General features: G+C 39.7%; 1 protein-coding gene across 3 annotated transcripts in view; it reads left to right on the top strand.

The window, feature by feature from the left end:
* Positions 1-15,960, top strand: part of nrbp2b (nuclear receptor binding protein 2b) — a 33,043-nt gene continuing 17,083 nt past the window's right edge. For all 3 annotated transcript variants that reach the window (XM_032504040.1, XM_032504039.1, XM_032504038.1), the window contains exon 1: positions 1-266. In XM_032504040.1, coding sequence (XP_032359931.1) covers positions 147-266 — 120 coding nt within the window. In that variant the 5' untranslated portion in view covers positions 1-146. The remainder of the gene's footprint in view (positions 267-15,960) is intronic.

Here is a 15,960-nt window from a genome sequence, read left to right as displayed (position 1 = left end):
GGGGGGGGTTCTTCCCTGCGTGCGCAGACAAGCGGCGGACAGTCTCTGCGCTACCGCTCGGCTCTTCTGATCCACAACAACACAACCGACAGTTCAGGGAGGGCAGGAGGCAGGGAGGTGGTCTTTGGAAAATATACGGCGTTAAAATGACGATGTCCGTCCCGGAGAGGAAATCAGGATCAGAGGGGAAAGAGGAGGAGAGCGAGGATGAGAGTGAAATCTTGGAGGAGAGCCCGTGCGGACGCTGGCAGAAACGGAAAGAGCAGGTTGGTGTGTGTGTGTGTGTCTGTGAGTCTGTGTGTCTGTGTCTTTCCTTAAATAAACTAATCTTCTCTTTGATCATGAAATAAATCAAGTCGCCCTATCTGATCTGTGTGCTGGACATCCTCAAATAATCCTTGAGCCAGGCCGAGGTATTATTGCCCCATGGTGTTTTGCACCATCCCTACATAAATAACACAGTGGCATATCCGTTGATGTGCTTAGCCCACACAAAGTCTATTTCAGTGTGACAGGAATATATGCTCCTTGTCATCCCAACCACTGCTGTTTCTTTTGTCAGGGGCAGTTCTGTTCAAGATCTTGAATCTGGCTCTTATTTAGGGTTTGCAAATCACGCTAACATAGGCCTACTGTGGGTGTGTAAAACTTGTCTGACTCCTTCACTTTATAACCCTACATTACATGTTACATTACAAGAAAGCTGTATCCTAGAATGTATCACATTATTCAAAATATAAAGGGCAACTTCCGTTAAAAAAATAAATAAATCAATTTCAAGTCCATTATATTAAGAAAACCAAATACTGTCACCTGTCAAACATGAGTTGGTATCAGATTCTGAATATAGTTTGCTGGTGACTTCTTCAAAATAGTTTGTTGTCCGCTTACTATAACCTAAGTCAAAGAAAAGTAACAAATCCTCACAATTTAAAAAGCTAGAACCCAGGAATCTTTTGGTAATCTTAATTTTTAATTTATCAAAATGTTGCAAGTGTCTGTCAATCCACTAATAGTTTAAGCTCTCATTTGATTCATGTAGCAAAGAAATCAGTCTCAGATTGATTTACTGTTTGTGAAACCTTTGTCCAAAGATGCTACATTATGAGAAGGGGGGGGACGAGAAAATTTCTTGTTGCAGCTCTTTTCCAAAATCATTCACAGCAGGTTCAAATAACTTGGTAATGTTTCGATTTGAATGAGCAGCTGTAGGCTTTTGTGTGTTTGTGGCAGAAGAACAGGACAATTCATTCTCTTTTTAATATTACTGCAGGGTAAAAGTCACTGTCTGTCCCAGATCCACAGATTTATTTAAGACACCTTTTGGGTCAGCACAAGTCCAGACATACATTAGCAACATTAGAAAAAACCCAGTGGCCTCGCCTAAAGCTTTGACCCCCAGAAATGATCCCATCTTTGTTTAATGCCAACATCGGAGACATGAAACACAGTCCAGTTTTCTGTGACTTTCTCAGCTGCCAATACCTGTTCATGTGCACCATGTGAGGAGTATAAGACATTAAAAAAAGCAAATGTATTTATGATCAGAGAGAAGAAACCAACATCTTGAATGTCTTTTTGTGAAGCAGCGGGCGTTGGCTCGTCTAACAGCTCCAGATAAGGTTGAGAATTTAAAATTGAAGTTATCTTTCGAACGCACACGCGTCCTCTGAACACAGCAACCACCTGACCTCACTCTGCTCTTTCTGTGCCATTGAGCCGTCAAAAACACACACTACCTACCCCACCCTGGTGTTTTTCCACTTATTGATATTTATCTGGGCTACCTCTACTGACACATTTACCCCCCACCGAAAGCGTCAGTCATTAATGGCTGGTTGCTATAGTAAAATCCATATATAAGACCAATAGAACAATAGAAATAACTTTCAGATATCAGCATGGATGTCCTTAAAGTAACACACAAATGTGTGTTCAATGTGATTAAACCATGTTCCACTGGTTTACATCACATCAGACTAAACTCATTATACAGAAGCTTTAGTAATCAATTGTGTTATTTGATTTGATTGAAATCCTTAATGTGGTAAGCATATTCATGTTTAACAGAACAGAGATATAAAGCTCCAACTTGTTTTTATTCTATCAATCAACTGCAGTGTTTCCTCTATGTTGATTTTGTAGTGGCGGCCCACCATGGCAAAATCACGGTATCAGAAATAGAGCAGACGCACATTGTAGACGTGGTTGTCTTTCTAAATTATCCTGCCGCCATAATGCACCCCCCCCGTTGGCTGACGCGGGTTGTTTTTCGGACAGACCTGCCAACTCTGCTAAAAAAAAATCTTAATGGAAACACTGAACACTCATTTTCTGTCTGTTTGGGTCTTTGTTTGCCTTCTAAAATGTCAGGAAATAGCCAAAAGTAAGACTAAAACACCAAGTTGACATCTTCAAATTGCTTATTTTGTCCAACCAATTTAGTTTACACTGAAATAAAGCACACAAAAGCTGAACAAATCCTTTCATTTGAGAACCTGTAAACAGCTAACGTTTAACATTTTTGCTTCGTAAAGGACTATTCTCTATTGATCGACTAATGGATTAACTGACTAATCATATCGCCACTACTGCAATATGATCGTGATGATATACCTCTATCTAAAGTCCCTAAGCTAGGGCGGCAACTAAAGATTCATTTTATTTTTGATTCATTTTTCAGTATTTCTATTATTATCTAAAATGTTTCTCACAATTTCCTGAAGCCAAATGTGTAGTCATTAACTCTCTTATTTCCGCAGAAGAAGAACATTAAGTCAACTATCACAGAAAACAATGGAAAGTAGAAAAACCACAAAATTAAGAAGTTAAGTTTTTTTTTTTAAAGATTATTTTTTGGGCATTTTAGGCCTTTGACAACAGGACAGTTGAGGATATGAAAGGGGGAGTGACGTGCAGCAAAGGGCCACAGGCCGGATTCGAACTCGGGCCGGCTGCATCGAGGAGTAAACCTCTATATATGGGCACCCGCTCTAACCACTTAGCTATCTGGGTGCCCAAGAAGTTAAGTTTTGCTTATAAAATAACTCCAACGATTAAATACCGTCTCAAAACTAGAATATTTGGATCAACTCATCATCAATTAGTTAACATTGATTTATCTCTAAGGCAGCAAATTCTCACACTTCAGAAGCTGGAAGTATCAAATTTGTTGCAATGTTGCTTTATAAAAGCCATTTTTGTTGCTTAATTGCCTAAAATTGATACATTGTTTAATCGATTAATCGCAGCAGTGTGAATTAACATCAGTGGGTCTATGTTTCTGTTACTGTTGATAATGTTATTGGAGCTGCAATTATTCACACCAGTTAAAACCCATCATTTTCTCACATTATGTCTCAGTCTTTCATGTCAGTGCTCACCTTGACGCAGCTCACTGAATGATTATGAATGCTTGAGCCTTGAAGAGGCATTTTGTTATAATGATGCAACATAATAAGAACATCTCAGTCGCTTCAAGAATAACAAAATAAACCTGTGTGACGTTATCTCTGTGGGGACAAGCTGATCCAATAGCTGTTGCCAACATAAAGCAGCTCCAACAGGTTATAACCATAGCTGCTGTATCTTGGGAGGTCTGCCTGGTGGTGATAGATGTGTACAGTTAGATAATAAGTTAGTAACTATTTAAAATTTCCGATGCACTCGTGTTGCGCTGCTCTCTTTTCTCTCCAGCAGGGCTGGGTGTGTCTCAGGGGCAAGCGCAAAATGCACATGGATTCTTAGAAGAATACGTTTTATTATTGGTCACATAAAACCATACAGTCAAATGTAGTAAACTACAATTGCTGCATTTAACCCATAAGCATCAGTACAAGTGGACAGCCACATATCGTCCGGGGAGCAACTTGGGGGTTTTGCTCAAGGACAAGGGAGGAGGCCGAGATCGAACCGCCATTCTTGTGGTTGAGGGCCAACCCTCTCTACTTCTAATGCACAGCCACCCCAGTACACAAGTCAGTGGGTGAAAGTTCAGAAGACACGCTGTCATATCTGTTATTAAGCTCAGGCATCACAATAAACACAGTCACAGGGTCAGACCACGGAATTCCCTTTTTGTTTTCTCAGGTGGGAATGGTTTAACATTTTTAAAGTAGATAAATGTGTTGCCTTCAAAGTCACTTTATCCCTCCCAACTCAACACACACAGCATTGCTTTTTTTCCAGAGGGCCTGAGCAGTGCTGGTGTGATTGGAAAGCAAAGCTGTGTGAGCTGAAGCATTACAACTGCAAAGGCAGTGTTTTTGCATTGTGGTTTATTGTTAAAACATTTCCTGGCTCAGATGGTTGCGTGAAAAGAAACTATTCACTAAAAATATTTTCCCCTGAAGTTTAAAAAAAAAAGTGGGCGGATAATTGTTGCATATAGTGTTGACATACAACCCTGCAGCTCTCTGTGTTACAGGAAGATGAATTGCTGACTGCTGACACGTATCCTCTGATGGAGTTGTCTGTCATCTTACCAGAATGCGACATTCAGGCTAACGCGAGGCATTTTACAAAGACAACGTAGTGATTCACACAATATTACTGTTGAGACAAGAAGCTGCAACCAATGAATCTCCGACCAATCTACAACAACTTCTCTTTTCTTTCCAGTTTATCTTCATCTTTGCATAAAAAGAAATCTTAGTAATCTTACCATGACGAAGTATTGCACAAAATATATAGAGATCAGACATTGGATGTGCTTAGGCAGAGGTTTTCAAATTGAGGCAAAGATACTGTGTGAGGTGAAAGGGACAGGTGCTTGCTGGGAAGACGCCGTTATGGTGCTTAAAAACCTTTTTTAATGCTCAATTCTCAAAAGTAGCGACAAAAGATTTGTACACCTTCTCACAGTCCTACCGTAGTCAAATCTGAACACAAAGACGTGAGACACATTTGGGTTTGGCCAATATGGCCCAATTCCGTTAAAGGTAATTTCATATCTCAATAACGATAGAAAAATATAACGTGTTTTCTGGTATTTAAAAAAAAAAAAAATCTATATGAAATAACCACACGGTAAAGCCTATTCATGTATACTCCTGTGTGAATTAAATATATAAATGAAAAGTACTGAGTATTTATAAAAAAATATAAATATATATTATTATAATAATTTTTTTGAGCTATACGCTGTTTACACGCATCCACACAAATACAGAGTAATCAGATTAGGACATAGTAGCAAAAGAGATAGAGTAGATACAATAGTTTGATCCATTCAGTTTAGTATGTGCTTGTTATCAAGTTAGACAACATAATTGTGTGTCACGATATATCTATATAATAGATAATCATATATCTATATATATATTAATGACGATTCATGACGAATCAGTGTAGTCTGGATCAACGGAAGTGCATTGCCAGGATAATCCCAGTTTTGCCCCATTCACAACTAGATTAACCTTTGAGCTAGCAAGCTAACGTTACACGCTGAAAATGCTGTGGATGCTAGACTAGAATCAGTGTGGCGTACATTTATGGAGCATATAATTATTTCTGTATAACATCTATTAATCCGCTGAGAAATCAAAGAAAAGAAAAATGAAGCTCCTTTTAACTCCCGAATTTACCTGAGAATAATCACGTTTTAAAGTTTTTTTCCAGTATCAAAGTACTCCAGTGATAGCTGTCTGTACCTCCATGAGTATAGCTGCTAATTTAAATAAGTTTAAGCTCAAACTAAACTGGGCTCAAGTTGCAGACCGCAGCTAACTAATTTACTCCATGGCAACTTTATAGTTCCTGTCACCTGCTCTAAAGAGTGATCACCTGTCATAACAGCACAGTGGGAGTTACACTACATCCGACAGAGAGACAGTCCACCCTGACCTGTCACACTGGACTCTCTTTATTAGTCTAGCCTTGACAGAAGATTACTGTATCACCGACCCTCTGCAATCTTGGCTCGATTTTGCAGCACGGTAGACCTCCTGAAGTGCATCCACACTCTGTGGTGCACCGGCAGCACACACAGCACCCATTCCAGTAATTACTTAATATTCTATTTCCAGTCTCCTTCTGCTTTACACAGTGATGAAAATGAGGCAGCCTTGGTCGGGTAAAACTGCATTCATTTGTCACGGTGCTAATTCTTGAGTGCAGATAAATATGTGAGGTTGAACGTGGTGGGCAGATGCTGTTTTCTGCACTTGCGTGTTAACTGGAATTCCTTGCATGTGTTAGTACTTGCATGCATGTGTCAATGGCACATAGACACGTACAGCCACGGGTGAGCAACGTGAAGGGGAAAACACTAATATTGCAATAAATCCTTTTCAAAGAAGTCATTTTGATACATGGCAATAAAAATATAAAAAAACCACAGGTGAAAGTAATCATGGCTGAATTCCATTTAGCTTCTTTGGTTTGGCTAACTAGTACACTTAAATAGAACAGAGACAAATAAGAAAACCCTGATATTTACTAAAATATTCCGTTGTAAAAAGTAAAGTTTGTAATGTTTTAAGATCCTTTTAATTTAAAATAAGCCCACAATATGCAGCTTTCATCAACTGTGTTGGTATATTGATTTTTTTTTTTTTTTTAGCACTGCAGTGCTCACTCTTAACAGGTTACTACTAATAAACAAGTGTGTTTTTCGCTTAAAACATAAATGTACTACGTATTTGTGTTGTGCCGTGTATTTGACTCTGAAGGGGTAATGAAAGAAACTCAATTAGAAACAATCACAGTAGTGGAACATCATTAGGTAACCCTTAAGTGAGATATGTTATGTTGCTAGGGGTTTAATCCTGCAACTATTTTCACTTATGATGAATCTAAACATCAGTTCTTGATAATCATTTTCAAAGTGTCAAAGAATATTGAAGAATACAAATGTAATGTTGCCAAAGCCCTTCATAATGTTTTCATATAGACGTTTTGTCTAGCATTTCAAAAATAAAATATATTAAATTCTAATTACATAAAACTTCACTAATACTAAAACAACAAAAATCACTAATAGTTGTATCTCCAGTTGTATAATTTTCTCATGTAATCTGAAAATCAGAGGCCAGCCACACATGCTAGGGTCATTTTTATTACAGTCAAATAAGAGACAACCAAAAGCCATCACCTCACAGTAACCATGATGTCTGTTGTGCAGTAATTCAATTCAATTCAATTTTACTTATAGTATCAATTCATAACAAGAGTTATCTCGAGACACTTTACAGATAGAGTAGGTCTAGACCACACTCCAGAATTTACAAGGACCCAACAGTTCTAGTAGTTTCCTCCAGAGCAAGCAACAGTGCGACAGTGGCGAGGAAAAACTTCCTTTTAGGCAGAAACCTCGGACAGACCCAGGCTCTTGGTAGGCGGTGTCTGACGGGCCGGTTGGGGTTAGTGGAAATAACAGTAAACCTCCCGTAGTTGTTGGAGGGTTTTCATGGCTAAAGATCGCAAAGACGGCAAAGCGTCAGCCAAAGCATTGCCCCTCATAAGCCTGTGTGAAATTGTGACTTGCAGTAAGATATTTTTCGAGGCCTTTAGGTTCAACAGGACAGATGAAGACATAAAAGGGGAGAGAGAGGGGGAATGACATGCAGCAAAGGGCCGCAGGTCAGAGTCGAACCAGCGGCCGCAGCATTGAGGAGTAAACCTCTATATATGTGCGCCTGCTCTACCAACTGTGCTAACCTGGCCACCAGTAAGCCTGTCTTAAGGGGATCCTCCTAATGACTTACACTCATAATAATCCAGCAGAGCAGGCATGTTAGCTGCTTTGCCAGCTGCCTTATGAGGGATGACATCCACTCAGATTTCCCTGGAGGGGAAACGGAGCAGGGACAGTCAGCTTTGATCCACCTGTTGATTTAACACGACGGCCTTTCTTGTCCCTGTTGCTTAAGGCTTACAGCTTTTCAAGGAAACTCATTCACACCCATTTATTCCTAGAATACAAAATAATGATTTGTGCAAACGGCCATTGATTTTTGGCATGGCTCAAGGGATAGTAATGCAGCTCTGTCGGTTGGTCGGTCCACCACTTTTGTCCAGCCTGAAATATCTCGGCAATAAATGGATGGATTGACAGAAAACTTTGTACAGACATTCATGGTCACCAGAGGATGAATCCTACAGACTTTAGGGATCCCTTGTCCTATCACCAACTTTTGATTTGTCCAATACTTTGGTTTTTGAACCAATATCTACAAAACGAATGACATCCCATCAGCCTCAGGACTGATCACATCTGCACGTTTGTAGTGGTACAGTGGCACATTCAATCTAAAACAAGGTTTTTTCCTCTTGTTTGGTGGGTGTGTCAGAGGTGTTGCCAAATCCACAGTGACATGTACATTTACCCCTCTTATTGAAAAGGCAGTGCGCTTGCATACAAAACAGGGTGTTCAACGCACCACTGTTTCATTTTCAGTAAACGTGTCTGGGATGAATGCGCCCAGGTGTGTCTCTTGGAGGGAAATATAATTTCATCTGTGTGGCTGTTAATCAAAGGTTTTTTTCCAGTTGAACTTATCATCTGCTGTGAGAATAGTATAGACCCGCAGTTCTGCCTTCTCTGGACGCATGAATGATTTAATGATGCTGTGTTATTTACGTTCTTGTGTGTTATCATAAACTGTATTTTACAACCTGGGCGTTTCTGACCCAGTCTGACAGATTACAGTAGAGATAGCGTGCTATTTCCGTCTGCGCCTTTTACAGCTGCCATTGTTAAATTTTACTTCACAGCTCTCAGTCAGCGGGGGAGTTTAAGATTAAATTGCAAATTAATAGTACCATGCTGTTGTTCACATAATCTAATTGTTGTCTTCTGTGCTTTTGAGTTTGCCGTTTTCTGTGCATGGATGACGCCTGTTTACTAAACAGCAACACCTGCATGACGGTTTAAAGGTGCTCTTAACTCGTTGTTCAGCGTCTAGACAGGGATGCTATTACTAACCTCCAGCTTAAAGGAAATGCCCACCCTCCATAACACATACACTGTTCTGCTATCATCAGCTTGAAATATTGAGTGCATTCCAGGAGTTCATTTGAGAGTAAGTGTGGTGGCTTCAGCTGGCATCCAAACTTTGTTGCAGGTGGAGGAGGGAAGGAGTAGGCTTCATGCATATAAGTGCCACTGTTAAGTTTACAGACTGAATCCTGTATTAGCAAGATTAGTAAATTGGGAAAACATGTTTCTTTCTGAAAAGTCCCCCTTCTGCACTGCACAGAGCTGAATAAATCAGTCGTTTCTCCAAGATTATTAGTTTACGACTCAAATCCTTGAAAATACTTACTTTGTTCCCTTACACCGCATCCATATCATTGTACAGACCATAAATACAAACAGCCAAGCAGAATAAACCCTTTACATCACCCTTTCAGTTGTAGTTAAAAGTAGAAAAAAAAAGGAGGAATTTCTCTCCCACTTGGTCCACGTTTGTTACACCTTATGGATAATTGCAATATTTTTTTGGGTAGGAAACATTGACTGTAAACATATTGTTTGTTTAAGAAAACTCCACAGGGAAACTTAAAGGAAATGGAGGGAACTGTTTATCAGAAATATTACGCCTTGACGGCCACTGACTCCTTTTAACATTACATGATGGTTTATTGCAGCTACGGTCAGTGGAGAATGTCGTCTATCCCCCTCTTTTGCAATGGATTTTTTCTCGTATGATATTTAATATTTGTGCTAAATTGTGAGCCTTGAAAGAAGCTCTTGCTTTTAAGTTTACATCAAATCCTGACTTGTCCCTGAGTCCTATCCTTAAAATAACATGTATGGACTAGGGCTGGGCAATAAATCGATTTTGTCGCTTAACTCAAATGTGTAGTTAATGTCAACTTGTTCTCATGAAAATTGGTTTCTTCTCATCCGCCAACGTCCCGACAAGAAACGAGAAGTGAATGATCTTTATGTGTCACGACTCAGTTTTGTTGTTGTTGAATATATAGCATAATTTATATAATTTTGTCATTCGGTCAGGGGCCTCCCAAAACAATGGTAGGTGTCACCACCCAGTCTACTGTATGTCAAGTTCAGATTTGAGTCACGCATGCGTCACTTTGCGACAAGTAGCCTACAAGATGCTAACGTGAAACTTCTGTAATTTCAATACAGTAAAAATGGACCTTGAGCTAACATTAGCAATCAAACAATCATAGATAGCTAAAAAGTTTTTGAAATGACTGATAGCTTAGCTACAAGCTAGCAATCAAACACAACAAAGGTTGTCACTTGAAAGGCGCTTTGAGCTAACGTTAGCAATTATAGATGGCTAAAACCTTTTTGAAATGATTTCCATCTTCTGTTACTATTTGTAATGTGAAGTTTACTTTATGGATTTCACAAATTTCAGTATGAAACATTATGCCGTAAACCATTTAAATCTGAGTATGCGTGACTCAAATCTGCACTTGACTCTCATCGGGCAGTGACAACAGGAAAAACAAAAACAATAAATAGTTACACAAAATTGGCATGAATTATCATAATGGTAAACATGCCTCATTCATATGTGTATGTGCGTGCATGTATGAGTCCAAACAAAATAAATGTAAAACTTTTTCAAACAAGTTCTTTGTCATCTGCAGGTTGATCTTAAGTGTGTGTGTGTATGGGGGGGGATTGATTTAAATCGTAAATTGGATTTCTTCTTTTTTCAAGCCATATCAACCAGCCCTAGTATAGAGAGTTAAGAATGGAAAAAATCCACCCAAAAGCTTGTGAAATACAAGCTACAAAACCAATAGTTTTGAAGTATTATCAGTGTTTCTGTGGTCATGCATGGACAGAAACATCACAAAAACCTTCCGCATGCTAAGAATAGGTCTGCTGTGTGTTCGATCCACTAAAGCACACTCTGAGCTTTTGGCTGTGGTGTGAGCTGCATTACAATGTAAAGCATTAAAACAAAACCTATTAGGCTCCATCAGGAACAGGCCTCACATCAAGCAGTAGTGCATTTCTACCTGAACTTTTTGGCCTCTTTCATGTTAAAATCTTTAGCTGAAGAAGTTGCTGTACCATGTCACCTCGAGGGATCCTGTCACCTGGTTGTGAAACGTAAGCAGGTTGGGCCCATACCAGCGAGGCCTCTGATGGGGGTCATTAGATCTGATGGGATATACAGAGAGGTATCTGTCAGCGTTTTTTCGCTCCAGCTGTATGAAATGGAGCTACCCAGATATTCTGCCAGCCGGACGGGAAAGCTGGCATTAAAAGGAGTCCTCTAGGAATGGGTGACATATCCGCAGGCTTTCACGGAGCTGTCATAGTAGTTCACGTCACACAACATGTAGGCCTCACACTTACTAAAGCATGCTTTACACGCAGTTGGCAAGATTATTCAAAGACGGCAGTTTCTAAGGGTCATCTTTTCACATGGCTGTGTGGAAAGGACTCTATAAATGTTGGCATTATTTGTAGAACAAACTACAAACTTCTTGCTGAATTCAAGAGAATTCTGCCATTTTTATATACTTTCTGCTTACTTATTCTTTATATCATTAATGAGCTTAATTTACCAGCGTCTGCTTTTAGAGTCTGTAGTTGCAGTTTTATGAAGGGCACTGTGGGAAAGACTTGTACTATACACACTGTGCTTTCTCTGGGTAACTTGCCAGATGTAAACAGTGTGACATCAGGTCAAGATATTTCCAGAAGAGCACCAGCAGTGCTTAATCACATAAACTTCTAAATATTAAAACATTTTTTGGTTTATAGCAGGTTTTCAGACATTAACGAATTATCTGTTTAGATGGGGCAGAAATATTCAATCGCCAAGGAGAAAGAAGTTTATTGTAGAATAAAACCTAAACCACAGCAGGGTTAGGGTGGATAACACCCAAGATTAAAAGGCATTCTGGGATATTAACCAAATCAACAACTACAAAACACCAAAAGCTGGTATTCATTTTCTGCTCTGATTGATAGTGTGGTTTACTTTTTTAAAGAAGTAACATTTTAGACTATTCTTTTTAAGGTTGCTCTATGTCAGCATGTGTTAAAATAAGATAATTTATTTTGTCAAATGCGATTAAAGAAATTATTTTAATATTTCTCAAAGTAAGGTATTGCAAACATGCACAATTTTAGTAGTGGTGTGAAAATGTAAGTATTGATAGACTTTTTCAAAGATTCAAGTCAAGCTGAGCACAGTTTTTTTTAACCTTTTGACACCAAATGAAAAACACCCTCACTTTGTTTTTCCTACCATGTACCACCCCTATCCCCAAACAATCTCTTGCCCCTTTCACATCCCAATAGGATGTGGCCACAGGTGCAACAACCATTGACTGTGTCTAATGGTACATATCATAATGCACTTTATGATTTCCACCCCGGCACTACGTTTAAAGAGCATTATGAGTTCCTGCATGGTCAGTTAAGTTGGCATTCCAAGTAAATTTTAAACAAAACAGAGCAAGCTCGCCCCTCCCCACCATCTTTCTGTAACTGTCATGACTACCTGACTGTCACTAACTCCCACCTCCTCCCAAAACCATGTTGTCGGTGATTTGCTGGAGTGGATTGTTGTATTTTGGTGCACAGCCTGTTCCTCTAGTATTTGTTTGACGTTTACGACCCCTGTGTTGAGACCAGGCTTTTCACAGTGTATTCAGGGGGCAGGCAGCTTGCGGATCAAGGAGAAATTCTTACAATTTGAGACAAAAATGAAATTGCGCTGAAACCATGCAAGAACTCTTACAGTAGTGCTCCTTTAACTTCATGAAGCTAATTTTTTAAGAGAAATCTGGTAAAGGCCGGAAATCTCAGACAGAGGGAAGCAGCAGTCTGCTCTGCCAAATGAACCCTTTAATAACACACATCAGAATATATATACAAACCCCTGACATATGACAACAACGGCAACACAACCAAGGGAATTTTCCTGTGCACATGCAGAGCTTTGTCTTGTGATCTGATGCACACACACATTAGGTTATAATAATAGTTTTAGGCTCAGTCTAGTTCCTGTTTGTATTAAAATGGGAAGCCTTTAAAAAAGCTCAGTGAAGCCTTCCGCTGTCTAAACTATAGTGCTGACTGGTTCCCATGACGCCTGAGGCTGATTTAAACGGGTTGTTGCACAGAGCAAAGAGACTGTAAGATATTAAAGGTGCAGTTAAGGTCAGATTGCTGCTGTTATTGTTTCACTCTCGCCCTCCTTCAAGGCAAAGGCCAATGTCTTCCAGATTATATCTGACTTTGAGAAAAGAACATATGTGTGAATATTAAACAATTAAAAACATTACACCAATCTTTCTGAGTGCTCCAACAAGTCGCATGCAGGTGGGTATAGGTTGACTAAAACCTGTGCAGTCATGTCAAATACTTCATGTAAACAAGCTTCAAAGGGAGCTTTTCTTGCTGTTGACCTGCTGATATGAAATTTCTGTGTGCAGGTTTCAAAGTGCCGATTCATTCCTCTGCGTTTCAACACAGACGGCTCATATCTTGACCTTTGAACTCAAATATGGCTATCTTTGTGTGTGTGCGTCAGGTATGCACATGAAAAAGGGACCTTTTGTAGAGGAACATTGCACACCTTCATATTTAATATTTAAATGTTATGGAACTTATCATTTTAAAATCTGGCATTTATTTATTTGCTATAAAGTTAAGCTATGCATTCCATTTTTTTTCTCAGGGCCGTTTAGACATGTTTTTAAGGCTTCACATTTAAATTTGTTTCAATCTTGATTAATTTAATGTATTATGTGATATCTCTGTTGCTATCTTTGCTCTTTTATTTGTAAATGGTTGCCTCCTTCTACTCTATTCGGTTTTCGTACAGTAAGGGACTGTACCAATGTTATTGAATTGGTACACTTCATTTCTCTAAAGTGCACAACGAATTTCAGATATGTCTCCAACCCCTGCCTTTTCGGAACCATCCAATACATTTTGTACAGTGCCTAAACAACAAGACTATAGGAACATTGCAACTGCAACTTCTACACTTGTTTAAACACTTGAAATCCAAATGCTGCACTCACAACTTCTGTCAATTAATGCAAACCATTTCCATGCATAATATATACAAATCAAATAACAAAACCAACAATTCTGGAGCTGTATGAATGTTTACTTCAGTGCTGTTGCTGGAGGCCTCACTGTTTTACCTACAGCTTACATAAAATCTTGTGCTTCATAAGCTGAAATCAGACTTCAACTCACTCATAAATCTGCTGCTGTTCCCCGTGTGTCAGACGCAACCTAATTTGCATTCACAATTTGAATGTGTCTGTGTTGTTTATGCAGCTCGAGTAAAGCAGGTCACTCTGAGTTGAATTAGAAGTGCATCCCAGCAGCTATCAATCAGAAATATGAATCCCCCCCCCCCCCCCCCACACACACACACACACACACAGTCTGTGCTGCAAAGAGATGATCAGGGCTGTGGCTGCTCGTATGTATCATGTTTTCTTTGTTTGTACAGTACTGCTGATGGCAACTTCATTATGTCAAAACAGAGCGAAAGCAGAAAGTGTTATATACGTCTTTACAAATGAAATACGTGTCAGTCTGACTGACCAGTGAAGTGCATTCTTTTTTATCAAACAAATAGTTTTTAGAAATGTCTAGATAAATTATATATTGTCTCTAGAAGTGTGTAATTTAACTTTTTGTTTGTTAACTTTTTGTTAAAAGAAAAAATCGCAATACAAATGTAATTGGCACCCCTGTATCGTGAAAGAATTGAATTGGGCCAAAAGCATATCATCCCAGCCTTAATGTCCTCTGGATGTTTACCTCATGGTCATCACAACAACAGATTAAAAGGATTGCGGCCGTTGGTATAGTATTATAAAGAGCTCCTAATAAACCTTCAAACTCATGAATCTGTTACCTAAACTGAACTGGATCGTATTTCATCGCCTGTCTGCGGCCCTGGTGATGACAGCCTACATTGTAGCTCTTGACATGTGTAGAAACTGTGGACATGTAGCTGAGGGTCAGATAAACAGACGCTAACCCCCCACGTGGTGCTTTCACAGACACTGCTATTGAGCTTTGTCTCTAGGGTTGCATAACAACAGGCCCAAAAAAAGCAGCTTGCCGTCTCCATGCATGTCTGCCAGCAGGCTTTTGTTTGAACACGTGCTGAAGAGCCAGCTCAGTTTGACTCTCACTTTTCAGCTTAAACTCCCCTGGAAGGTAAACGCCGCATGATAAACACAACTCTTTCTACTCTGTCATCATATTCGCATCTACTTTCCTTCAGCCTTTCTCCACATGGAGCTTCTTTAACAAGCTCAATAACGGCCACCTGACTAATTGAGGCCTATAAACGCAACACTAGCTGCGAGAAAGAAACTTCTACTCACACCCATCTTAAGGGGTTTCGTCTGCTCAACAGTTGTTTTCTTGCTCTTGCCTAAAGTATTAGGAGTGCTACGAGCTAATGTTAGTCCCCAACACGCTTGAGCGCTACTGCACTCAGACCAAGCTTTTAGCTGTTGCTGCCTGGCTACTGTGGCAATTACTTGAAAAACCTTCGCACTGTATGCCAATTCTTTTGAGCTTTTACACTGAGTCACCCCAAAGGCTGGCTAGAAAGCTGTACTGCAGTAACCTCTGCTGGAGATGCAGAAGAGGGGGGTGGGGGTTGCGGTCAGTTTGAGCTCACTTAACATATTGCGTTTCTGTTGGGTTTGTAGTAGCAATGAAGCAAGCAGTGTGTGTGTGGGTTTACAAGAATGAATTGGGTAATCCAGTGGGCAGCAATTACCCCACTTTATGGAGAACTTTAAGACTTGACAGACTCTGCCAGACCCTGTTAATTTTTTCCAAGAACACAGTCAATTGCACATGTTTTTTAAAGAAACGGGAAGGTGGCCAGTTTCAGGTCGAAGCAAACAAACATGTTTTAGTGTGAGTGAGTGACTTTGTGGGTGAAACTACAGTGATTGTAATCAAAATAGAGGGGCCTTTAAAGCCTCAGTAAATCTATAGCCCAGTCCCAATGCCCCCCCCCC

This window comes from Etheostoma spectabile, chromosome 22, assembly GCF_008692095.1.
Source record: "Etheostoma spectabile isolate EspeVRDwgs_2016 chromosome 22, UIUC_Espe_1.0, whole genome shotgun sequence".
Lineage (NCBI taxonomy): Eukaryota > Metazoa > Chordata > Actinopteri > Perciformes > Percidae > Etheostoma > Etheostoma spectabile.
Note: the sequence above shows the minus strand (reverse complement) of the source record. Positions and strands in the feature narration are given on the sequence as shown.